Here is a 27,660-nt window from a genome sequence, read left to right on the forward strand (position 1 = left end):
GTTGTATGTATTAAGTGTGGTACAGTCCAGCGCAGGATTTGTTCCCTTTTGTCTTTTCATGGTGATTTTGTGTCAGTTTTGCCTGGTGTACTTATTTCCTCCGCTTCCTATGATTCCGAGGGTACTCAAGAAGCTGAAGAGGGAACAGGTGATGGCCATCCTGGTGGCTTCGGATTGGCTTCACCGAGCATGATACACTGATCTCGCGATGGCAATAGAACCTCTGTTCAGATTACCTCTCAGCCTTGACTTACTTGTACAAGGCCCTCTTTGATGTCACTCATTAAGTCGACTGGCTTTGATGGTATGGCTACTGAAACCATGATTCTTCAGGTTCTGTGTTTTTCTGCTTTTGTTGTGAAAGCCATGATTAAGGCCAGGAAGCCTTCCTCCATTGCCAACTACTATCGAGTCTGGAATACTTATGTTCTTTGGTATGAGGAGATCCGTTCCCACACCTTACGTTTGAGCCTGTTCAGGTTGCTCGCCCTCCTTCAGGCAGGCTTTGACAATTGCTTGCAATTTCTCTTCCTTGAAGCTTCAGGTCTCAGCGCTGTCAGTTTTCTTCCATCGCAAGTTGGCCACCTTGCTGGAGGTCTACACCTTTTTACAAGGAGCGCTTCATGTTCTACCCCCGTTTATACATCCGGTTGAGCAATGGGACTTGCATTTGGTTCTTAAAGCTTTGGTCAAAGAGCCATTTGAATCTTTAGAATCTGTGGGTCTTCGGAATCTTACCTAGAAGGTAGCTTTCCTACTAGCGGTGTCTTCGGCAGGCTGAGTGTCCGAGTTGGGGGCATTGTCTTGTGTGCCTGTCTATCTACTTTATCATCCTGCTTTGCACCAAGCCCTCCTTTGTTCCAAAATTTGTTTCTCATTTTCATTTGAACCAGAAGATTGTGGTAGCTGACTTCTCTTCAAGTTCATGGTCTTTGGATCCGTCCTTGTTACTGCTGGACGAGGTCCAGGCCCTTCGGTGTTATGTGGACCGTACTGCGGGACTTCGCAAAACTACAGATTTGTTTGTGCTGTATGACACGCACAAGCATGGTTGACTGGCCTCTAAGGCATATTTAGCTTGTTGTATCACTTCCACTATCAAATTGGCCTACGTGCGGTTGGCTAGGGCAGTGCCAGGGGGCTTGTCAGCTCATACGACTTGTGAGTGCTAAGTGTGCTTAGGCACAATGCCTCCAACAGGAGAAAAAGCACAAGGTTTATGGGGGTACATGCGTCATACTATGGTTAACTGGAAGACCTTGCCTTAAGGAAATAATTTCACCATTTGTTCCATATGTTTTCTTTATAAAATATTTTAGTGAAATAAAGAGTTCATTATTATTATTTATGTTATGGGGTGACACTTATGAATGTATCGCGTACGTGTGATATTCCCGCAAGCGGTAATTCTTGTTTTTTTTAAATATCTTTGCTTTTGGTGTGCAGCGGAATTTTGGGAAGGGCTTAGGTGTGCCGAGGGTGAGAGAGGTTGCAGAGCACTGTCATAAATGCCATGTAAGCACTATTTATTTTAACGGTTATTGTGGGCAGAAGTTACTGTTACAATGATCTCCTGATCATTCAGAGCCAACAATACACTGGACATATTGCTGACAATACATATGATGCTCAAACACTCATTTGTTGACTCTTAACCCAATCTACTATTAATACTTGTAAATATTTATAGCTGCCAAGAAGATGAATAACTGCACACTTATATAGTAAAAAGTGAATATTAATTTTTTTTTACAGCTGCACAGTAAATGTAACATACATCTAGTTATATGTTGTCTATTTAGATAGTTTAAAGTGCAGATATGTGTCGGTGGCAGGTACTCTTTAAAACAATTTGCACTATGAGTTTGAGTAAAACATTTTTGATCCTAAAAAAACCTTACTTTGATCTTAAGAGGCGGGGCTGCCAAGAAGGACCTCTGCCCTGAGACAGCTGCTTTCTGTCCGCCACTCCATCCAACTGCATGAGCAGCCTTCAAGGGGGCAGATGGTAATTAGGAAATTGTTCTTACCCCCACCCATAATCTGGCTCAGATGGGGCACACCATAAAGCCCACAGCCCCCAAGCGAGGTCCGGGCAATCTATTTTTCACCACCACTATCACCCTCTTGGCACCCCTGCTAAGAGGAAAGATGATTGGTGTTCATCATGTTTTGGTTTTATAGATATTGTATGGAGTATAACCTACAGGAGAGTCAACATTTCACAACAGAAGAAAATAGCAAAAACGTGTTTTATATTAACTTTAATGGAGGTTGTATTTAAATCAAATTCCAACATTATCAGTAACCAAAATGAATGTCGAGAAATGTTTCAACAAATAGAGCTACTGTTTTATGTTAGAGGTTGTCATTGAATTCTGAATTTATATTAATTTCACTGACTCTAAGTGATAAGAAGACAACACAACCTCTGCAAAGTATAAACTTAAACATGGTATATTACTGCACATTTAATACACAATTACAATGTATTTGCTGAATTTATCAGGTGGAAAATAAATAAAACAATGCATGTGGCATGTGCAAACATATGGACACTGTCTGTCAGTATTTAGGAACACCTGCTTTGGCAGAAATCACAGATTCTAAATGTTCATTTTAGCTACTTACGTATCTTTCTATTCTTGCTTTAAGAATGTTTCCCACTCTTCCTTGCAGAACTCTTCTAACTCAAAAACATTCTTAGGTCACATACTGCATGTTTGTGAGCTCCAGACAGAAATTCTGGGAACTGTGTAGACTATTCCAAAATCATCATTTATAATTCCAATATTTCATGATGTATTTAGATATATTTTGGATTGTTGGCTTGCTGAAATATCCAACAGCTTTACAGCTTTTATTTTTGACTTTGGAGCATTAGCTTAAAAGATTTGTTAATATTTAGTTGAATCCATTCTTCCAGCCACCTGGAAAATAATTCCTGTGCCTCTGGCTAACACACAAACCAAACAGCATAATATATCCATCCCTATTTTTAATGGATGACAAGGTGTTCTTTCATCAAATGTGTATATTATGGTTGTAACCAAAAAGTTCAGTTACTGTTTCACCAATACACTCCTCTTTGTTCCAAAGAGGATCTGGCTTATCTAATTATTATTGTGCATAGCTTAGGTTTTGAGTTTTGGATAAGTTTATAGGTTGCCTGCTGACAACTCTTCCATGCAGATCAGGAATGTTCCATGCTATGTGTGACCCATTTTAATATTGTAATAACTGTCAGCCAATAAAAACGTATCTGGATATATTGATCATCTCATATAAACTGTTTTCTTTCAAATTAAAACCTCTATATTATATGGAATAATATATCCCCTTCTGTAAAAGAAAAATGTTAGAAGTGATGTATCGATGCAAAACCATGAGTTTGCCAGCTGAGGTCACTCCTTGATGGCTTCTGATATCCTCATATTTGACAGTAGAGTATATTATAGATATATAGGATATATAGAAATTCAAGAGATACTATTGATAGAGAGATGGTACCTGTGTGTGTTTTATGTTAAAGCACTTTAAATAAAATGTTCAGTAAATACTAAACCAAATATTAAAGAGTGTTTCAGTTCAAATGAATCTCGGCTTTATCTTCTGGCAGAATCATGTTTCTCATCTGTCTATTAATATCCTTTTTGCTTTCGATGTTAATGGCTGCAACCAAGCAAACAGCGTTACCCTGGAAACAAGTTTGTCAATTGGTAAGTACTTTGTTTTTGAAGGATTATGGTTTATAAGAGGTGTACTAGCGACATCAAGCAGAAACAAGCGTTTTTTAGCCCATGTTCATCTCAGAATAAAGAGTGAGGGACAAGGTGTATTTGATGTGGATCTCCACTTCTTGCATTTCACAGTGCACCTCCTCCTCTTCTGGAGCTGCACTGTATCTTGTGTAGAATTGAAAGCAGCAATGGGACAGACAACTCAACATTTTTAACAGAACATGCATCTAAAAGAGCATATATGGTAAGGCAAAACTACTATATTATTATTATGTATATTATGTAAAATGTAGCAGTAATAGTCATTATTCTCTTACCCAGCAGGGAAGTATAAGCCCACACATAAGGCACGCAATGGTGCATCAGATAGACTGGTAGTGGGGAGAAAGAGCTGTTAAAAGTCAGATTTAGCAGCAGCAGCTATTTATATAGCGCCACTAATTCTGCAGCACTATACAGAGAACTCATCGATCCCTGCCCCATTGGAGCTTACAGTCTTAATTTCCTAACATACATAAACACAGACAGAGAGAGACTAGGGTCAATTTAATAGCAGCCAATTAACCTACTTGTATCAGTGTTCTCCTCGGCACCTATTTACCGGTTGCTCTACTCGGCTGGTTTTACCTGCCACCCGGCTCTTGGAGCCCAGCAGAGTCCTATCATAATAAAATAAACCATTGTTTCTCCTGTTATAACAGGTAGTATGTGAGCACTACAGCCAGCAGTGTGTGTTAGACCACTGACCACCAATTTGACCAGTCCTGGCAGGTGTGGGCAATAACCTCCAACCTCAGTATTAATGCAACGTTGTGGGTTTTTTGCATTTATAATAATAATACAGTTTATTGTGTGCAACCCAATTTGCAATATATATATTATATATATTGTTATACATATTGTTTATTTGGGAATTGCTAGAAAAATACTATATAAATGATATGGACTATTTAACCTTTAAAATGGCTGGACATGTTAGGAAAGAAGATCCGTGATGTGTATGCTGATCCTTTGCACTGTTTTCAGCCAATTATTGGGCCAGTCACATGATAAACGAGTGATTGGCCCAATATCACAGTAGTGTGTACCCTGGAACAATGAACGACCATCGTTCCAAAGCACAGATCATCGTTTCAGATGATTGGTCGTACTCTTTAAAAAATGTCTTTCAGTTATAAACAATGTCTGTCCAATTCTGGAGTGTATATGCACTCTGCAGAAATGGAATGATAATCTAGCTATTTACCTGACGTTTGACAGCTGGTGTCCGGGGTCCTGAGGCTGTCCATGCTTTGTGAGGCGCAGGTAGGGTTAATGCTGCCCTGTGCAGCACTTTTCAGAGGGGGGGTGATCTAAGCTTGACTTTACTGCAGCACAAAGGTTCAGTCTGTCAGCAGAGAGGGAAGAGGGAGTGGGGAGATACATGTGCAGGGAAACCTCTCGCTGAAATATTGCCTGTCAGCCTTGAAGGAGAGTTGCTAACAAGAAAGGTGCACTAAAGTTAAAACGTGATAACGTGAATGCAGAAGCTTCCCTCCTCCGTCCGTACCTTTCCTCCAAATCTCTCTCCCCTGTGCAGCCTGTTTTACAACCTGTCATTCAAGACAGGAATTGCTGTCACCATTCAGACGATTGTTATGACAGAGGAAGAGCAGACATCTGGAGGTAATCGTGAATATTGTGTACACATAAATCGGCAGGCTGATCGGGATTTATTATTTTTATGTTGTTGTAAAATCGCTCATCGTTTATTTTTGCTGTAGTGTGTACCTAGCTTAATTAACTGCTCAAGTAACCTCTGATGACATAATTTTGTGAAAAGTTTATAAATTAGCCTGTAGCCCCTTCATGAGTCTCTCTCTCTGCCAAGAAATCATGGGTTTGTAGATTCTATGGAAACTATGCCATGCACTGTACTACTTGCTGTAACTGAAATTATAAACAGTAAACTTCTTTTTGCTACAACCTCTGCAGTTGATATGGACAATATTCATTTATTCTGATAAATTAATTTAACAGAAGTAATATAAGATTTGTTATCAGGGGACAGTAGTCAAACTGGGGGTGTATACGGTGGTATGCCATATAGCCACTTCTCCTACTGCCTTCATTGTAATACTATGAAATTTCCACTTAGACGACTGTCAGGGGGTATAATAACATAAAAAATACAATGATGCTGGGAAAGAAAGACATGCAGTATAGGTCAGACCTAGAGTCATACAGTAAGTCCACTATAGTTTTTGACAGTAAGGTTTATAAACCCACAGAAAGCGAGTCAGATAGACAAAGACTACTAGTAACCTATATTCTATTGAGAATAATGTATTCCTTACTGTAAAATAAAAGGATGTCAGAATTCAGAGAGGAGCTCTGCTATCATAGAATTGCATGAGGCTGCTCGCCAACTGCTTTTACACAGGGCATGGAACGCCTTTCTGTGTATCATAATTCAGTACTAGTCCTCAGGCTGCCTTTCATTCTGTGGACTCTGACACCCAATTGAATTTCATGGAAAAAAACATGGCCATAAAAGTGGCCAAAAACACATATAATAATATAATTCAGATCACTAATGGTTCCTGGTTTCCTGCATCCAAAAAGTGCAACTTGCAAAACTTTTACTGGAAAAATAAACAGCAGTTGTTTTGGTGTTGAGAACTGTCAGAAAGGTTGTGGCATAATGAAAAGATGATTAAATAACGTTGTCTCTTTTCCAGTATTCTTCTTTTGAGTTTCTAAGGGTGGAGATTTGGTTGCTGGCAATGTGGCACACGGACCTTGCGCCAGGCACATTGCCTGCAATTACAGAAGAGAAGTGTCTCCCGAACATTCCAGGGACACTATGCTGCTAATTGAATCTCCCCCTATAGTTCATACACACTGGTATGATTTTATTTATACGCATAAACATATTGTACCATTCGAGTAAAGACTAAAGCACCCTTTCTTTTTTTCTTTTTTTGGGGGGCAATTCTGGAAAACCACAAAACATGAAATCTGGAACAGGAACTGAATGGCTATATCAGAACTGCAGATTAACTACAACAATGTCATATCAACATCTCCAATCAATCTGTGATTTTTACTACTTATTTAATAAAGTAAGATTGTTTGTAATTTTCTTAACTTCTAAAGTACATTTGTGATATACTGTTACAAGTGATAATTGTTACCTCTATATTTTTCTATCTGCCAATTTTTCTTATCATGACATTAACAAGGAGGTGTAAATATAAGTTTGAAAAAAAAATATTGCAATCTTCCCTGCTTTAAACAAGTGTAGTTTAAATGAGCAGTATATTGTGAAGCGTCCATAGATCGATGTTAATATGAACGAATGCAGCGTACACCTTTGTACTTCTGTATGCATAAATGTGTGTGTGTATGTATATATATATATATGTGTATATATATATATATATATATATATATATATATATATATATATATATATATATATAGTATTACTGTATATAATTATGTGGCCACATTGTGGACTGTTTCAATGGACTCATTATCTCATTATATTTTATTTTTACATTGGAGCTATATAAATATTTCATAAATTTGACATCATGTGTATTAAAGTGAACCTGTAACCTACACACTGAGGTGCCATCAATTTTGTAAGCTGAACAGACAAAGCTACCTATCGATTAATTAGAAATTAGCATCACTGAGGCAATATGTCATCAATATCACAGTAGAACTCCACCTAAATAGAGCCACTCCCACTAGTACACAACAATGAGATAAAGTCCACATCATAGAATACTCACTGTTATCTTGTTGCCACCTGTGGTTATTGTACAATTAGTTGCTGCCTTCACTGAAACCTGGTCTTCAACAAATGTGCTTTATGATGGCTCTGTCAATTTGCACCTGGAGGACTCAACTATTATGCTGCAGAACTGAGGTAACATTGGGGGAAGGTAACAGTGGGCGACCTTGGAGAAGGGATTTGAATGGGTGAAGTTCTTGTCTATGGGCTTGATGAGGACCTGTGGCAAAGTAGGATGTTTAAAGTAGATCTGCATTAGTCTTTGCTGCTATATGTCTCAAAGCAAATAAAAGAAAGCATCTAAAACTGGTCATAAACTTAAATGGCAGAAGTGTAAAATAAAATATTTAGGGCTATTTAAATATGAATATCTTATATCAACAGATATTCCCTCAACTAATTGCTAGACTAAAAACTAAAAAAGTGGATCTGCAGTAACCAGAAGGAGAAAAATTAAGTTCTGTCCATTCAAACTCAAATAATTCACCAACATAAGGAGTTTTATTTACCAAAGGGCCCTAATGCTGGTGAAACTGTGTGTTGAGCTATTTGCTATATGTTTCATATCACTGATTTTGATTATAAGTTTTACAGTTATATTGATTTATGTGTGCATATTGACATTCTTCACATATAAAATATTCATAGGTGGCACAAGTGGTCTTCCACACCAGCAGAGGTAATATTACGTTGTTTTAAAAGACTTCTGTGGACACCAGCTTAAATGAAATGTTTCACAAATTAGCACTTTTTCTTCTTGTAGTCCTTTAGATTATCTCTTCCTACTGAATGAAATCTTGTTTTTACATTTGCATGCACAGACATATTTTTGCAGCTATTCCTCACTCCGCCCTGAGCCACTCATATCCTTCCAACTCCTCCCATTATAAAAAAAGAAACATTTGCTAGCCTTGCAATTGATGCCATCTTACCACACTAACTCAAGTGCGTGTTTGTTAAAATAGTCTCAGCTATGCCAAAATAAGTGCAAGAAGAAGAAACATCTGTGAATTGAAAATTAGGTACTGAAATCATTGTTTTGGTTTGTTAATTCCAAGCCTCTGTCTAAATGTTTGGCTGCAGCAAACAATGTCGCTGTGTAGAAAGATAGTGTAATTATAATTACATGCCATTCCAGGCGTCTCATTGGCACCATGAGGTTCTGGATCGACTTTCTTTTAGAGATGTGTTGGATCAGATGCCTATGAAGGAGAGTGACACAAGCAACATGGTGTACGTTAGCCTTCTATGGAGAAGACATTGTCGTGCAGTGTTATCACAGATGCCACCACAGATCCCTGAAGAGTGGATGGAGCTTGCTAAACTCTCTTTTCTGTTTTCGGAAAATATAAAGAAACAAGGTATCCAGTTATCATCTAGGTATGTTTTTGGGTATATTGCATGATTTGTAAATGAGGCTTTATTTTACAATGAAATATGCCTCTTTGTAATGCCGCCTAGGGGTCTATTAACGATATGGCAAATTGCCGATGAAAATAGGAGAGCTTGTTATTGCATCACCTTGTACGGCAAAGGAATCGCTGGATGTACTTTCCACATACCTCTACATGGAGAAGTCTATTTAAAAATTATAGACTTATGGTAGGATACTGTTTCGGCAGAAAAATCATTACAAAAGTGCTTTTTTTCTCGGCATTAAGCATTTTTAATGCAGTGCGGTTTACAATGTTTAACTATTGCGCATTCACACAACTACGGATCGCCCTAGTGAAAGGAGTAAGTTAACTGTTACCACTCTGGCCAGCTGCCTCTGTGATATTTTTTGATAAATGTAGATGATAAGTGATTATTTTACTTATTATCACAGTGGGGGTGATCATAATAATTAGTCCTAATAGTTTCTCCAACAACAGCTAAGCTTAAAGCTCCCATTACAAGACCATACACATTGCAATTGGGTTGTGCCTAAGTCATAGCCCTTTTCTCACAATTTTAGATTTTCCCAGGCAATGAGAAAGATGCATAATATGTCTTACAGTGAAGTGCCTTGTGAGCTCATCTCCGGACAATATTATATTGATATGTGCTATGTGGGATGGCATTGGGGCAAAATATTGGTAAAAATTACAAGGATTAGCTTCACAAAGAGAGGAGTCAGAACTAATCGTATAGATCTTTAATGATGTCAGATAGCATTTAATTAACATTTTGGACTCTTCTATATCCAGTACTCCCTAAGAAGTGTATAAATTGGGAATAGTGGTCAAGGATCCCTATTTTAGCATGTATTATACACTTACATGGAGTTATTATTACATGGAGACGCTTTTAACATTGGACATGCACTTTTTTCTGGGCAAGATATGCTTTCCATACCGTGAATGAGCACCAACAGTCCATACGCAAATGTCTGTATCTAGATTTTAGCATGACTTGTGTCCCCTTATGCCTGGAGAAGTGGAATGGGGATGGGCAATGACAATCTGAATATAAATTATAGGCGTGTTCAAATAATTGCAACACAATTATATTTGGATACACCCCTAGCTTCTTAGGAATAATATCTATTGCAGGTACTGGAACGCTGGTACAAAGGTACATGGTGATGATGATGACCAACTGCAGTATTTGCTAGCTGCTTCTATTCTGACTCAATAACCAGGCTGTAAGTGTAAGGCTCCTGAGACAGTTCCTCTGTTTATGTCTGTATTGAACCAGTACTTACACCAAGAAATGTTGTCAGACAGTGTCAATTCAACCAAAGAGGCACGAATGATGAATCCAGATAAAAGGTTTATTTCTAGCTGATATTCTTGTAATTATGCACAATTAGTAGGTGAAAAGATGATAATTTGCCAGAACTCAATAGGAAACAGCTGAAGACTAAAATGGCAGATACACAATTAACTAGAGATCAAAAGGAAGGGCTAACGACATCAGAACCTAGCTACAGGGAATCAGGAGGGACAAATTTAACAAGATGCAAGGCAATGTTAACATGACAGTAACTAAACAGCATATGAAACACATATATATAGCGTAGGACATGACACTCCCCGTCTGAAATCTTTAGATTTCACAATTAATCAAGCATTATAATAATGTCCTTAGATGAAGTTCGGAATTGATCTTAGGACCTGTAATCTATAACAGTAGAAAAATGTTAGCTCAAAATCCAAGTTATAAACCTATCTTCGGATTGGGGAAGTCGTAACTTGCAAACACTTCCACCAACCCACAGTATAATCCAAATAATCAAGTGTCGATGGTATATCATAGCTGGAAGTTTGTGGTAGAATACTTCCCATCATGAGCTGAATCTGGTAGCCAAGTCCTTTTTTACGTGATATCTTTCTTTGGAAGAAGAAACACTAGTTCAGTGATTGGACGGAAGAAAATTCAAGCAGAACCTCCTTTGGTCACTTTAACTTCCACCTTACGAGTCTTTCCATCATCACTGGGGACAACCTTGGTGATAAGTCCCATTAGCCATTCATTGCGATGGGCCTCCTTATCCTTCAAAAGAACAAGGTCACTGATCTGGAGGTTGAGTTTTGACATCTGCCACTTGTGACGACTTTGAAGCATGTGTAAATACTCTTTCGTCCAGCGATGCCAGAACACATTGGACAGGTGTTGAACCTAGTTCCACTGACGCCTGTAAATGTCGCTGTGGTCTAAGATTTCAGAAGGAATTGAAGCAGCTCCAATCTTCTGGGTGTGCTGGAGTAAAAATGGTTGGAGAATCAGGGTCTGAGGATACTGTGACAAGTGGTGTTGCATTGATTATGGCAGATACTTGGAATGCAAATATGTCTTGTTTGATGTCCCAGAGCAAACCTAGGCTGTGTTGTATGAGAGGAACATCAGGACCAAGATTAAGATCCTTCGAGTTGGTGGCATGATCATCAGAGGGAAATGCTTCCATTACCTTCTGGCTATTGGATATAATCTTGTGGAGCCTGAGGTTTGCTACAGAAAGCATTTCTTGTGTTCTGGTGAGGAGATCAATTGCCTCTACTTGTGGGTAGAGATTTAAGTCCGTCATCAACATAGAAGTTCTTCTCAACAAAATGATGAGTGTCAGATCCATAGACCTTCTCACCTTCCTGGGCTGTTCTCCTGAGTCTATAGATTGTTACTGCAGGAGAAGGACTGTTGCCAAATACATGTACCTTCATCCGGTAATCTATGACTTCATTGTTAACGTTGTTGGCCTTGTGCCACAGGAACCTCAGGTAGTTCCGATTGTCTTCCCTGACTATGAAGCAATGGAACATTTGTTGGATGTCAGCTACTACTGCAACAGGTTCTTGTCTAAAGCGAATTAGCACTGGAATAAACAAACACTCTAATTTGGTTGGGTTTCCGCGGGTGATACACACCAAAGGACGGAAGGTACCAGCATTCTCTCCTTCCTTCACTGGTGGTGAAGGTTCTGTGTGATCTCTGTCAAATAGGTTTTGCATGAAATCCACAAAATGTTTTTCCATCTCTAGTTTCCTCTTTAGGGTTCGTTTTAAAGAGAAAAATCTAGCACCTGCTTGTTGTAGGTTGTTTGGTAGTTTCACTCTTGGAAAACGGAAGGGTAAAGGTGCTACCCAGCTGTTTGAATCGTCCTGAGTGAAATCTTTGTCTATTACCTTGAGAAATTCTCTATCTTCTCTTGCAGATGCTAACTTTTTGTCATCACTTGTTGAATTGAATACTGTCAATCCAAGACTGTCATTCCAAAACAGGACCAAATTCATGTTATCTTGACGGTCATGCTGCAATTTACTACTGCCCAGCTTCTTTTTCACCCAGTAAGGATGTGGACATGGCTGAAAACGAGTGCTGCAACCATTTGGCAAGATGTTTGTCTTAAATGAGGAAATCTTGGTAGGCTTCTTCATCTTGTCTAAACAGACATTGCCTATGATAACCCAGCCTAGATCAAGGCGTTGGGCAAACAGAGCATCGTTTGGTCCATTGATCTGCTGACGTACTTTATGTACCCTGAGGATGTCTCTACTGAGCAGAAGTAAGATCTCTGCATTTTTGTCAAGGGTTGGTATGTCATTGGATATAGGCCTTAGGTGAGTGTGATGAAGAGCGACCTCTGGTGTAGGAATCTCCTCTTTATTTGATGGTATCTGGTTACACTCAAAAAGTGTGGGTAAGGGTATCTCAAGATTGTCTTTGAGAGAAGCTACAACCAGTCCACTGGCTCTTCTTCCAGGGACCTCTGTAATTCCACTACAAGATTTAAGGGTAAGCATCTCCTTTTAAGTTTAACAGATCAAAGAGTTCTGGTCTTGCGAGTGAACGGTTGCTTTGGTCGTCCTATACACTTTTAGAGTCCTTTCTGGTTGTCTTTTGGGGTATACATTGACTAGACATATCTTTGGACAAGACTTGCCGGAATGATCCTCCCCACAGACCTTAGTGCTTGAAGAAGATACAGTAGTAGAACTTGCTGTTTGGTCTGCATTCTCCCCGCCATGCCTTGGTGTAGAAGGGAAATGTGCAGGCGGTGTAGGATTGAGTTGAAATGGGTGAAGTGCCTGCACGTGGTCCTCACAGCCGCACTCTATGCACTTAATAGCGGTTTTACAATCCTTAGCAAAATGATCAGTAGAAGCACAACATCTGAAACATACCCCAAATTTCTTTAGAAGTTCCTTGCATCCTTGGAATGGTTTCTTTCTGAAACCAATGCATTTCTTGAAGGGATGTGGCTTCTTATGAATGGGACACAGGCGATTGGGGCTTTCAATTCTTTCACCTTGGTTGCTCTTGTCAGGATCTAATGTTGGTGTGGGAAGGATTTCAGTCTTTTTCACTGACACTGGACCTCTGTAGTTCTTGTAGTTAGGGCGAGGACTGTCATACTTGGGAGCAGGTGAACCAGGGTGGCTTTGGTCATTTTTAGATTCTGCGATGTCCCTGACAAACTCACAGAAGTAGTAAAAGGGAAGAAAGGAGACTCGATTTTCCCTTTTGTATCTTGACCCAAGTGTAGTCCACTTTTCTTGGATACCATATGGCAGCTTGGAAACTATTGGGTTTACCCCATGAGCTGTGTCCAGGTAACTGAGGCCAGGTGTTAGGACCCCTCCAGCCAGTACATCAAAACCCGGAGTCTACTCTGAAGTCTGGTTTTCGCTGGAGCCCCTAGTGGTGGGGACAGACTTGGCCGCAGACAGCTGAGGGTCGTGAGTTGTGCACTGACTGGGGAGAACCCAGCGATAGCGTATAGGAGCAAATAGCAGAGTGAAATCCAGGCAAGGGTCGATGGCCGGCAGCAGAGTATCCAGTAAACAAGCCGAGGTCAGAGGTCACAGGCAAAACGATCAAGGGGCACAGGCAATGAAACGTAGTCGGGTATCAGGCAAAGGTCGGCAACAATAATCAAATCCAATGGTAACAGGGAACAAAGAATACAGCAGGCTAGTATGCAGCAAAGCAGGAACTATAACCGGCAGGGAGACTTTGCCCCTTCCTGCCTTAAATATAAGCATGGCCCAATGAGAGTGTAGCAACACAGGCGAGAAATAATCAGCTGGCCCCTTTCTTAATTTGCACACGCGCCCGGCTGTCCTGGATGCCGTAGCACGGCGCTACACACAAAGATCGTCCCAACCATTGCCTTGGCAACGGCCGGGACAATGCGGAAGTGACGGCCCGGTCGTCATGACGACGGCCGGGACGTGGGGAGAGAGGAGGTAGCGAGTCGCGGCGGTGCCCGGAGCCGCCGCGGCTCGTGACACCAGGTAAGTGAGTATCAGTTTTGGCCAGCTGGAGCTCAAAGAGTAGGTCACTGAGCTTTTGGAATTTCTCATTGTCCTTACCAGATATTTTTGGAAAATCTTGCAGCCGTTTGAACAGAGCATTCTCTATGGCTTCAGGTCTTCCAAATCTTCGTTCTAACCTTTCCTAAGCAGCAATGAGGCCTGCCACAGGATTACCAGTGTGGACCGATCTGAGTCTCTTGACACCTTCTGCAGATTGTGGGCCGAGCCACGTGATCAGCAGATCTAGTTCTTCAGCAGCAGTAATGCCAAGGTCACTAATTGTGGTTCTGAAGGCACATTTCCAACCTCTGTAGTTCTCAGGCTGGTCATCAAATCTAGTGAGGCCTGTCTTTATAAGTTCACGGCGAACCATGCATCTTGCAAAGTCTGACATGTCTGTTTTCTCAGACTTTGGGCAAGGCATTGCTGGCTGAGTAGTGCTGTTCATATTATTTGTGGTGTTCTGGGTAAGAGACACGGGGAGATACGGGGTAGCATAGTCATTCTGCCTATTAGCTGATTTAAAGTCTATAGGTCTCGCTGCATGTGCAACTGTGTGGTTGCCAGGGATCTGGTGACTTACTGGCATATTGGTTTGCGACCAGTTGTTTGTATATTGAGCTTGTTGAGCTGTTGGGCCCTGGTGCACTGTGGTATGTGAAAATGGGTCAGGCTGGCAAAGTGGTTATACATTGAACTGACCTTGGAGGTGGTGTGTTGCATATGGATCTGAGTCTTTTTGTTCCGGAAAGATGTGCGCACTGTTAGGAATGTTTGCAGCAATCAGGGATTCACTGTTTTTGCTTAGGATGTAGTCGCATGTGCGCTTAAGAGGATCCGCATCCACTTCACTTGAACTGATGCTGTCTCTTTCACTTCCACTGGCAGCTTGTTCCAAAACCTTTAACCGTACCATTGCTGCGGCAAGCTTACATTGTTTCTCTAAAGCTTCTATTTCCACCTTTTTGTGTGCTGCTCTGGCTTCCATTTCTGTTTTTTTGCGTGCTGCTCTGGCTTGCATTTCTGCCTTGTTTTGTACAAAGTCGGCTTGTATTTTGGTAGTCTCTGCTTCTGCACGTGCCTTTAAAAGTTGCCCGTTGAGCATGGAATATTTTGAACATCGTGACTTAGATGATCGTTTTGAACGTCGGGTGGACAAAGAAATGTTTGATGATGTTTCCAATAACTGTGCGATTCTTAACGCTGTTCTAGACTAAACTTCACATAATAAACTGTCTCGATCCAAATTGAGATGATTAAAGCTTTGCAATTCTTCCAAAGAATCCTGAGTATTTAGTTTCTTCAGAATGCTTACATATTCCTGGCTTTTCACTGTATAAAGTTCATATACTGAAAAAAGCTGTCCAAGGGCTCCCTCTAGTGGTGACACATCAGAAACAGGCTGAGAGATGGTGGACATATAACTTAGCAATTTTTGCCACAAGTTTAGGACATTGGAAGAAAGTTCATGCTTCCTACCTTAAAGATTTTCTTTAACCTTCCACGTAGGTTTAGCAGAGCGTTTAGACTGCAGGTTGAGGTCCATAACTTCTCCTTGTTCTGATTGTAGGTATTGTTCATCTTGAACGGGCTGCACAGTGTTTCCTTCAGCCATGATAGCACACAGGTAGAATGGATCTAAATAATACTGGAGTGAGTTTGTAGCTTGCTAGAAGAATCTATGCTGTTATGATCTGTGCTGTAGCTGCACACACTGATGATTTCTTCTTACACTGTAAGCAAGCTTGTTATTGTCTTTGTATCTGGAAGTTATTTATCCACATCTTTTCACTATTCTGACTCAATAACCAGGCTGTAAGTGTAAGGCTCTTGAGACAGTTCCACTTTTTATGTCTGTATTGAACCAGTACTTACACCAAGAAATGCTGTCAACTCAACCAAAGAGGCACGTATGAAGAATCCAGATGAAAGGTTTATTTCTAGCTGATATTCTTGTAATTATGCACAATTAGTGGGTGAAAAGATGATAATTTGCCAGAAACAACAGGAAACAACTGAAGACTAAAATGGCAGATACACAATGAACTAGAGATAAAAATAAGGAAGGGCTAATTATATCAGAACCTAGCTACAGGTAATCAGGAGGGACAAATTTAACAAGATGCAAGGCTTTGCAATATTAACATGACAGTAACTTAACAGCATATGAAACACATATATATATCGTGGGACATGACAGCTTCTTATTGGCTGTTTGTATACTGACCTCTCCTGTTGATAGTACTTCATTCCAGAGCCGTAACTAGGCAGGTGCGGGCGGTGACGTCGCCCAGGGCGCAAGGCCAAGGGGGCGCAGCAGCCACCCGCTACCTACCTTCAGCCTTTTACTTTCAGCCTAAACCCGCTACCTACCTTCAGCCGTTTACTTTCGCAGTGGAACGCATGTCAGTGGAACGCATGTGCGTTCCACTGGCATGCGTCAGTGGAAAGTTCGGCAAACTTGCGTTCCAAATGCCGAACTTCCTGTTAGGGAGAGAGAGAGACAGATATCCACTATCTCCCTAAAACAACCATAGTGGGTTCATGCTAATACAAACCAGATATCATTTCTATTAACCTTATTTGATTCCTTTTATTCTGCCAACGTTATTTTTTTCACCATGAAAAGCCATTGTACAAAGCAGGATGTAACCAAATTGCTTGCTTATACTAGCAGAGGTTTTTTGTTCTACCATTAGTTGTATAAAAAAATTTAATATTTCAAAATAACCATTTCTAATTGAATTCACAAGGATTTTCAAACAACAAAAAGAGAGATGAGGTTCTATAATATCCAAGTTTCTTTATATATTTAAAAAACATTAACATTAAAAAGACGGGGGGAAAAGACAGTGGAAGTTCCCTTCACTAGTCCAATAAAAACAGGAATAAGATAAGCTTGACAAATACTAAAGTATTTCAGTATTTGGCTCTGAGAAACTATTTGCAAAAAACAACTTTCTAAGGGATGTCAATGTCTCTACGTGTTCCAACGATCTTATCTCTCTAGCACTTTCTTTCTCTTTCATGCTGTTTCCGTCGGTCATTTCCGGTTGGAAGTGGGGGTTGCTTATAAGTTTTTTTCAGCATAGATCTATTGTTCTTGAAGTCCTCTTGATTTTCTTTAGCCTCTCCCCAAGGTTTAAGTTTACCTGTGTGTGGCAGATATCCAAGTGGCCGCATCAAGCTCGCCTGAAGATCAAACTTCAACTTTTTGTTGGTGCTTGGCGCTCCCACTGTTTGAGCAGTAAATTTGAAAGGAGTAGTAACTGATTGATTATTTACTTCTGCATTAGTCTCTCTGATGCTTTCCCTGCTTATTGGTAAGCATCTATCCACATTCTTGCAAGGTGAAAATGGCAGAAAAGGTGAGTATTTTCTGGCCGGTGTCTTTGTTAAAGAGCGCTTATGTTCATTATCTTTTGTTGCTTCAGAAAACCTGACATTCATTTTTGATGAAGAACAATCTGTTGGCTTAAAGCCAGAATTATCAACCAGGATACTCCTACTGGTAGCACTAGAATGCCTTTGACTTCCTGGTGTTTTTGCTGGAGGGAGATCACTTTTCTGCGGTGCAAGACTTAGTGGGGAGAATCTACTGTGCAAAGACTTCTTCACTTCCTAAATTGTACTGATCACTGCATCTATATGGTTTTGTTTTCTCTCCATGTACATATCTGTTGATTCCATCTTCTTAAAGTGTGCCTCATGCAGCTTTTTAAAATTTGGTGTTGATGCTTTTGATCCAGACTTGGACAACTGACTGGTGTACCTTGGAATTTTCCCACCTGGTGGCGCAACAATAGGGATTTGGCTCTTTGTAGTTATTTCTGTAGTTGCTGATGTCTTATCAGGAATTTCAATTTCTGTCCTCTGTTGTTTCCTTTGCCTGCTTGCAGATCTGGCCTTGGCACTTTCTTGTGCATCTTTGACATTACTGGTTTCCTGAACATGCTCCTTTTCAGAATTCTGAATTTCATTATCGGTCTCTACATTGTTGGAAGTTAACTTCTCTTTAGTACTGGACTCTTTTTGTATAGCTGATGCTGTCTCTTTCACTTCCACTGGCAGCTTGTTCCAAAACCTTTAACCGTACCATTGTTGCCGCATGCTCACATTGTTTCTCTAAAGCTTCTATTTCCACCTTTTCGCGTGCTGCTCTGGCTTCCATTTCTGCCTTTTCGCGTGCTGCTCTGGCTTCCATTTCTGCCTTGTTTTGTACAAAGTTGGCTTGTATTTTGGTAGTCTCTCCTTCTGCACGTGCCTTTAAAAGTTGCCCGTTGAGCATGGAATATTTTGAACATCGTGACTTAGATGATCGTTTTGAACGTCGGGTGGACAAAGAAATGTTTGATGATGTTTCCAATAACTGTGCGATTCTTAACGCTGTTCTAGACTAAACTTCACATAATAAACTGTCTCGATCCAAATTGAGATGATTAAAGCTTTGCAATTCCTCCAAAGAATCCTGAGTATTTAGTTTCTTCAGAATGCTTACATATTCCTGGCTTTTCACTGTATAAAGTTCATATACTGAAAAAAGCTGTCCAAGGACTCCCTCTAGTGGTGACACATCAGAAACAGGCTGAGAGATGGTGGACATATAACTTAGCAATTTTTGCCACAAGTTTAGGACATTGGAAGAAAGTTCATGCTTCCTACCTTAAAGATTTTCTTTAACCTTCCACGTAGGTTTAGCAGAGCGTTTAGACTGCAGGTTGAGGTCCATAACTTCTCCTTGTTCTGATTGTAGGTATTGTTCATCTTGAACGGGCTGCACAGTGTTTCCTTCAGCCATGATAGCACACAGGTAGAATGGATCTAAATAATACTGGAGTGAGTTTGTAGCTTGCTAGAAGAATCTATGCTGTAATGATCTGTGCTGTAGCTGCACACACTGATGATTTCTTCTTACACTGTAAGCAAGCTTGTTATTGTCTTTGTATCTGGAAGTTATTTATCCACATCTTTTCACTATTCTGACTCAATAACCAGGCTGTAAGTGTAAGGCTCTTGAGGCAGTTCCACTTTTTATGTCTGTAGTGAACCAGTACTTACACCAAGAAATGCTGTCAACTAAACCAAAGAGGCACGTATGAAGAATCCAGATAAAAGGTTTATTTCTAGCTGATATTCTTATAATTATGCACAATTAGTGGGTGAAAAGATGATAATTTGCCAGAAACAACAGGAAACAACTGAAGACTAAAATGGCAGATACACAATGAACTAGAGATAAAAATAAGGAAGGGCTAATGACATCAGAACCTAGCTACAGGTAATCAGGAGGAACAAATTTAACAAGATGCAAGGCTTTGCAATATTAACATGACAGTAGCTTAACAGCATATGAAACACATATATATATATATATCGTGGGACATGACAGCTTCTGATTGGCTGTTTGTATACTGACCTCTCCTGTTGATAGTACTTCATTCCAGAGCCGTAACTAGGCAGGTGCTACCTACCTTCAGCCTTTTACTTTCAGCCTAAAACCGCTAACTACTATCAGCCTTTTTCTTTCAGCCTAAACCCGCTAACTACCTTCAGCCTTTTACTTTCGCAGTGGAACGCATGTCAGTGGAGCGCATGTGCGTTCCACTGGCATGCGTCAGTGGAAAGTTCGACAAACTTGCGTTCCAAATGCCGAACTTCCTGTTAGTGGATATCTGTCTCTCTCTCTCCCTCTCTCCCTAAAACAACCTTAGTGGGTTTATGCTAATACAAACCAGATATCATTTTTATTAACCTTATTTGATTCCTTTTATTCTGCCAACGTTATTTTTTCCACCATGAAAAGCCATTGTACAAAGCAGGATGTAACCAAATTGCTTGCTTATACTAGCAGAGGTTTTTTGTTCTACCATTAACTGCATAAAAAAAATTTAATATTTCAAAATAACCATTTCTAATTCAATTCAATTCACAAGGATTCTCAAACAACAAAAGAGAGATGAGGTTCTATATTATCCAAGTTTCTTTATATATTTAAAAAACATTAACATTAAAAAGACGGGGGGAAGAGACAGTGGAAGTTCCCTTCAATAGTCCAATAAAAACATGAATAAGATAAGCTTGACAAATACTAAAGTATTTCAGTATTTGGCTCTGAGAAACTATTTGCAAAAAACAACTTTCTAAGGGATGTCAATGCCTCTACGTGTTCCAACGATCTTATCTCTCTAGCACTTTCTCTCTCTTTCATGCTGTTTCCGTTGGTCATCTCTGGTTGGAAGTGGCGATTGCTTATAAGTTTTCTTCAGCATAGATCCATTGTTCTTGAAGTCCTCTTGATTTTCTTTAGCCTCTCTCCAAGGTTTAAGTTTACCTGTGTGTGGCAGATATCCAAGTGGCCGCATCAAGCTCGCCTAAAGATCAAACTTCAACTTTTTGTTGGTGCTTGGCGTTTCCACTGTTTGAGCAGTAAATTTGAAAGGAGTAGTAACTGATTGATTATTTGCTTCTGCATTAGTCTCTCTGATGCTTTTCCTGCTTGTTGGTAAGCATCTATCCACATTCTTGCAAGGTGAAAATGGCAAAAAGGGTGAGTATTTTCTGGCCGGTGTCTTTGTTAAAGAGCGCTTATGTTCATTATCTTTTGTTGCTTCAGAAAACCTGACATTCATTTTTGATGAAGAACAAGCTTTTGGCTTAAAGCCAGAATTATCAACCAGGATACTCCTACTGGTAGCACTAGAATGCCTTTAACTTCCTGGTGTTTTTGCTGGAAGGAGATCACTTTTCTGCGGTGCAAGACTTAGTGGAGAGAATCTACTGTGCAACGATTTCTTCACTTCTTGAATTGTACTGATCAATGCATCTATATGGTTTTGTTTTCTCTCCATGTACATATCTGTTGATTCCATCTTCTTGAAGTGTGCCTCATGCAGCTTTTTAAAATTTGGTGTTTATGCTTTTGATCCAGAATTGGACAACTGACTGGTGTACCTTGGAATTTTCCCACCTGGTGGCGCAACGATAGGGATTTGGCTCTTTGTAGTTATTTCTGTAGTTGTTGATGTCTTATCAGGAATTCCAATTTCTGTCCTCTGTTGTTTCCTTTGCCTGCTTGCAGATCTGGCCTTGGCACTTTCTTGTGCATCTTTGACATTACTGGTTTCCTGAACATGCTCCTTTTCAGAATTCAGAATTTCATTATCGGTCTCTACATTGTTGGAAGTTAACTTCTCTTTAGTACTGGACTCTTTTTGTATATTTCTACCCCTGCCACGTCGGTGAGTAACGGAACATAAAGAGATTTCTTTCTTCTCCTGTCTGCTCTGTAATTCATCTTTATCAATGGGGATACATCGTTCGACTGCTCTGTCTTGGCAGTTGGATAAAAATGTTTTTTCAAAGCCTTAAGTAGTTGATCAGCCTTAAGATTAGCCTTATATCCAGTTTCGTAGCTCCGAATACTTTAGAGCTTTAGAACATTATTGGAAATCCTCTGAGACCGCTCCTTTGTTTACCAAGTTAAGTACATTTTAAGCAAATTATTTTGGCTTTTTCAAAATTTCTCTCAGCAAACAAAATTATCTGCTATAATCAGCCACAGTCAGTCTGCTACTTAGACACAGGCTCACAAAAATATAGAATTTGACGTCAGATAAGAACTGCTTGGCCCATCTAGTCTGTCCAGTTTTTAACCTATGGTAACCTCAAACCTTATTTCATCCTTTATTCTTTGTAAGGATATCCTTATGTCTATCCCAAGCATGTCCAAATTGCTCTACTTTATTAGCCTCAACCACCTCTGATGGGAGGCAATTCCACTTATCCACAACCCTTTCTGTGAATTAGTTTTTCCTCCAATTTGCTCTGAACCTACTTCTCTACAGTTTCAGTGCATGTCCTCGTGTTCTATTATTTCTCTTTCTTAGAAGAATATTTCCCTCCTATACCTTGTTAAAACCCTTGACATATTTGAAAGTTTCTATAATGTGCCCCCGTTCCCTTCTCTGCTCCAAGCTTTCCATATTAAGATATTTTAGTCTTTCCGGGTAAGACTAAGAAGCTTGCTTTTTAAGAAGAGAGAGCGAGAAGAAAGCCATGAGAGAAAGAAATGAAGCAAGGAGTAGAGAAGAAAGACTAGATTATAGTAGGGTAGGGAAGAGAGGAAGAAGGAGAAAGGAAATGTTAATGGGAGGAGGACGGATTGAAGGAGGTGTTATGTCAAGTGAAAGAGGAATAAGCCTGAAAGAACGAGAGCCATGGGTTTGACACCTTGGTGAACGATCTTGATGACCTATTAATGATGCTAGTCATGTATTCCAAACGCTGTGCTTGCCATACTCTATTAATAATAGCCTGGAGTGATGGTGGAGACTGCTGCCACCAGTCTGCTGCGATTTGGCAGGTAGCTGCTGACAAAATATGTCTAGCCAGCTTATTCTGGAGTTGAGTCGCCGTGGGCGCCCCCAAAGGAAGGAGAAAAAAATTAGGTTCTAACGGTATAGTTATATGGAGTACTGATTGGATCAGCTGTTTAACCTCGGCCCAAAAATTCATCAATCTGGGACATGTCCACCATATGTGGATAAAGTTACCTTCGTGGGAGCATCCCCGCCAACAGCGATCAGAAGAGTCTGGAAGGATTTTATGAATCCGGGAGGAAACATAGTACCATCGTTACAACACCTTGTAAACATTCTCCTTTATTGTTACACAGATTAAACTGGAGGCAGCATTTTCATAGATCTCTGACCATTCTTCGGGCAAAAGAGCTTCGCCAAAATCACGCTCCCAGGCTAGTTCATGTAAATCTCTAAGGTCTGAAGTAGGCGGGGCAAGTTCGTAGTACAATGTGGAAATAAGACCTTTCGTAGAAGACTGGCGAAGACAGAGATTTTCAAATGTGGTGAGGGGGTGGAAAGAGAGGCGAGTTTTAGCTATGTGGTGAAAATGATGGAACTGGAGGAATTGATAGAAAAGTTTAGAGGGAATAGCCATTCGAGATTGAATATCAGCAAATGAGGGGAGATCATGTAAGAAACGGACCCCTCGTGAGGTCCATGGGGAGAACACTTTGGGGGAAAGGCCCGAGGCGATGTCAGAGTAGTTAAATAAAAGGTATAAGTGGAGAGGGATGAAGGGAGAGGCCAAATTTCTGAGAGGATGAGTCCCAAACCTCCAGGGAGTGTGAGATGACTGGATGAAGTAAGACACATTTTGGGCGATGAGCCATAGTAAGGTGGATAGAGATAGCATACTCAGACTTTCGGCCTCAATTTCGACCCAGACCCTAGAGGGTGCTGAACTACACCAGAGAACGCATTGAGCAAGCTGGGCGTAAAGGTAACAGCGTCGGAAATCAGGTATTCCCAGTCCCCCTCCCCGCGGGGACCTCTGTAGTAGCTTACAACGGACTCTGTGGCGCTTACCAGACCAAATAAATTTAGACACGTGGAAATGGAGGAACTTGTAAACATAGAGGGGACACGGATGGGGAGGGTTTGAAAAAGATAAAGGAGCCTAGGGAGTATATTCATCTTGACCGCATTAATACGGCCTATCCAAGAAATGTATAGTTGCGACCATGAATTAAGGTCCGACTTATCTTGAGCAAGAATGCAAGGAAAATTAGTCTGAAAAAGTTGGTGAAGATGTTTAGACAGGAATACCCCAAGGTACTTAATTTTTGGAAGACGCCAGTTGAATGGGAAGGAACCTTCAAGTAACACTTTGTCAGCAGGGGAAACGTAAAAGTCCAGGACTTCTGTCTCATCAGTGTTGACCTTGTATCCCGAGAAGTGGCCATAGAGATCAAGTTTGTCCAATAGCGGAGGAACAGAAGAAATCGGGTTTGCAATAGTCAACAGGACATCGTCTGCATATAATTCTATCTTATGAGAAGATCTACCCACCAGAATACCTGTTATCTCCTAGATTGTGGCTGCTAATGGCTCAATGATGAGGGCAAAAATTAATGGAAAGAGGGGGCAGCCCTGTCGCGTGCCATTGGCAATAGTAAAGGGTGCCGATGCCAGACCATTTGCGGAAATTGTGGCTGACGGGGAGCAGTACAGGGATGAGATACCAGTAATAAATTTACCAGACAAACCCATCGCTCCCAGCACCCCACCCATAAACGACCAGGAAATACGGTCAAACGCTTTCTCAGCATCGCGTGACATAAGTAGTGAGGAGAGCTTACCACTGTGGATAGTATGGATCAGATCAATTGTTCTCCTAGTATTGTCAGGGGCTTGGCGCCCTGGAATAAACCCCACCTGGTCGGGATGGACGAGGAAGGGGAGGAGGGGGTTCAGTCTGGAGGCCAAAATTTTTGCATATATTTTAAGGTCAACATTAAGTAGGGCTATTGGCCTGTAACTAGAGCAAAGGGAGGGGTTCTTTCCTGGCTTCGGTATAACTGAAATTGGCTCTAGTAGTAGCAGTGTCGAATCTGGCCCCCCTAAGATCTCATTGAAAAAAGATGTCAGGTGGGGGCCCAAAACCGCAGCAAACTTCTTATAATATTGTGGAGTAAAACCGTCAGGGCCTGGGGCTGAAGAGGTTTTCAGGGATTTAATGGCCGCCAATACCTCAGTCAAAGTAATGTCCGTATTCAGGGACTCTAGCTGGAGCGGAGTAATCCTGGGGAGAGGGGTGGTGGCTAAGCATTCATCTAATGTAGGCATTGGGGAGATGGCGGGGATAGGTTATAAAGAGAGGAGTAAAATTCCCGAAAAGTCTGAACTATCGCCGTGGGGTCATATGTGACAGCGCCCGTTTGTGAGCAATAGATTTTATCGATGTGAACTAGGGCCATCTTCTTACGGAGCTTTCTGGCTAAAACAGTCTGCTTTATCAGATTTATTGTAGTACCTTTGCTGGAGTTTTTGCATTGTTATAGCAGCCCTACAGGAAAGGAGGGTGTTAAGTTGGCCTTTCAGTGAGGTAATTTGAGTGACTAGGGCAGGGTCATGAAGGGACTGAAAGCGGAAAGAAGAGAGGCTATTTTATGTTCTAAACATGAATCCTCTTCTGTAGTTTTTCTTCTGGAGGCCGCAGTCAAGCTAATCGGATGACCTCGTATAGTGGCTTTATGTGCCTCCCAGATAATACCTGGGGAACATCTGTATTAGAGTTATCCTGAAATTAATTGGAGATTGAGTTCTTAAGATCTAAAAGGGTTGACTGATTGAGCAGGAGGGAGTCATCTAGGCGCCACTTGCCCAGAGGTGATGTTTTCAGAAGGTCTAGAGTGAGGAACACCTCCGGGTGATCAGTCCAGGAGAGTGGGGTAATGCCCGCCTGAGTCACATAAGGAGTAAGAGTGTGGGATACGTGTAACATATCTATGCAAGAGTAAAGATGGTGAGGGGCAGAGTAATGGGTATAATCCCTAGCATCGGAGTTGCAGAATCTCCAGGAATCATACATGCGGTGATGGGTAAGCAATGTGACTAGGGAGGTCGATTCTAAAGAAATAGGAGGGCCCCGCCGGGAGGAGTAAGGTGAAGATTTGTCCAGGGTGGGATCAAGAATCACATTAAAGTCGCCACCCACTATCACATGGACCCACGCCAGCCGCTCAATGCATTTAAAGAGTCTAGTAAAAAAAGGCTTCTGCTTAGGGGCATAGACCGAAACCAGAGTTACAGGGGCAGATCGAAGGGTACCTCCCACTAATATAAAATGACCCTGTGGGTTTACGTAAATATTGGAGTGCAAGAAGGGGACCTTGCTGTGGATCAAAATAGCCACTCCCCGCTTTTTGCAGTCCGCCGAGGCGAAGAAAGTCTGAGAAAACTGCTTACCCTGTAGCTGAGAGTGGACTCCAGTGAAGTGCGTCTCCTGAAGAAAGACAATGCAAAAATAATTATTAAGATGATCTGCTATTACCTTGTCTCCCTCAACAAGACTCTCACTCTCTGGGGTATATTTACTAAACTGTCTGTTTGAAAAGATGGAGATGCTGTGTCACAGTTGGCTTACAGGAAATTGATCCCTAGGCTCTGCTGAACATGGCTAAGCCCACCCACGGGCGCGGAGTCTAACAGACAGGTGGTTTTCACCAGGAACCCCCGCAAGGAGGTATGGTCTTAGCTGCACCAAGTCTGCAGGTCGCGGTCCCGTGAGTGAGTGTACAGCAGAACGATGTGGGGGAGCCAGGTGAAGTGGATGAAGACGATGGAGTCCACAGATGAGTGATATAAATACAGGCACAACAATAATATAGGCTGAAGGTCAGCAGCCAATGAGTCACTAGGAGAATAGGTGCTCTGTGATATACAACAAGAGTACAGAGGCTGTCACTATGAAGTACTCTGGAGATGGTAATGGAAGTACTGGAGCAGCAATAGTTCAACACAGCCAGAGGCTGAAGGCTGACTGGAGTGGTGGAGGTAACTTGTAGTAACAGCTGATGAGTCCCAGATGAAATAGCAGATCTGAACGGTAGTGATGAGAGAACTGAAGCTGTCACAATAGAGTACACTGGAGATGGTAATAGAGGTACTGGAACAGCGATAGTTCAACACGGCTGCAGAGTGAGAGCAAACTGGAGTTATGGAGGTAACTTGTAGTAACAGCTGATGAATCACAGAGAGTAGCGGCTCTGAGCGGTAGCGATGAGAGAACTGAAGCTGTCACAATGAAGTACACTGGAGATGGTAATAGAGGTACTGGAGCAGCAATAGTTCAACACGGCCAGAGACTGAAAGCAGACTGGAGTAGCGGAGGTAACTCGTGGAAGCAGCTGATGAGTCACAGGTATAGTAGCGGCTCTGTGTGGTAGCGATGAGAGAAGTGAAGCTGTCACGATAACGTACACTGGAGATGGTAAAAGAGGTACTGGAACAGCGATGGTACAGCACAGGCCACGAACTGAGAGCAGACTGGAACACAGGCAAACCTCGAGGAGAACAGGAACCAGAACCACAGGCTGCAGGAAGTGAGCTTGAAAAACAGGCATCAGACAGGTGAATCCAGGAGGTTTAAATAGTGCTCCAGAAGTGCTTAGCCAATGAAAAAGAGGGAGGAGGTCCTGAAGTGCAATAGGCTTGCACCTGCACAGATCTGAATATAGCTGAATGAATGAACTGAAGAATGTCTGATGCTGGGATATGGCATGAATGGAATGCAGGTAACGAGACAGGTACTATCTGCGGGACCGGAGCATTACAGACAGGTTCATTCACAAAATGCTTTTTCTCGAAACCTGTGAGAGGGACCTGAGTGGTACTCCCAGTCCAATCGCATGGTCAAAGGTCTTCAATATCACTCATGCATGTTCACTGAACACCTTGATATTTGAAACACAATACAAAATATTATCACTATTTCACCAACTATTTCCTCACATTGTTAGAAATTCAACATTGATCAGCATTCCATATTTTGTGGAGTCCCAAGATTACCCTTTATGAAATTAGATTATACACCTTTC

At 41.2% G+C, this 27,660-nt stretch overlaps 1 protein-coding gene and 2 pseudogenes across 5 annotated transcripts in view; 1 reads left to right on the plus strand and 2 right to left on the minus strand.

Annotated features, from left to right (window-relative positions):
* Positions 1-3,734: 3,734 nt before the first annotated feature.
* The window catches only part of LOC142144191 (uncharacterized), a 34,143-nt gene continuing 10,217 nt past the window's right edge, over positions 3,735-27,660 (plus strand). The window contains exons 1-4 of one of the 5 annotated variants that reach the window (XM_075202744.1): positions 3,735-3,984; positions 5,320-5,405; positions 6,750-6,844; positions 8,663-8,904. In XM_075202744.1, coding sequence (XP_075058845.1) covers positions 3,962-3,984; positions 5,320-5,405; positions 6,750-6,844; positions 8,663-8,904 — 446 coding nt within the window. In that variant the 5' untranslated portion in view covers positions 3,735-3,961. Of the gene's footprint in view, positions 3,985-5,319; positions 5,406-6,749; positions 6,845-7,511; positions 7,660-8,662; positions 8,905-27,660 lie in introns of those variants that run through there. The other 4 variants (XM_075202743.1, XM_075202747.1, XM_075202746.1 and 1 more) reach the window with 4 other exon arrangements.
* Positions 16,932-19,059, minus strand: LOC142142520 (nucleolar and spindle-associated protein 1-B-like; annotated as a pseudogene).
* Positions 20,284-24,400, minus strand: LOC142142521 (nucleolar and spindle-associated protein 1-B-like; annotated as a pseudogene).

Source organism: Mixophyes fleayi, chromosome 3 (assembly GCF_038048845.1).
Source record: "Mixophyes fleayi isolate aMixFle1 chromosome 3, aMixFle1.hap1, whole genome shotgun sequence".
Taxonomy (NCBI): domain Eukaryota; kingdom Metazoa; phylum Chordata; class Amphibia; order Anura; family Limnodynastidae; genus Mixophyes; species Mixophyes fleayi.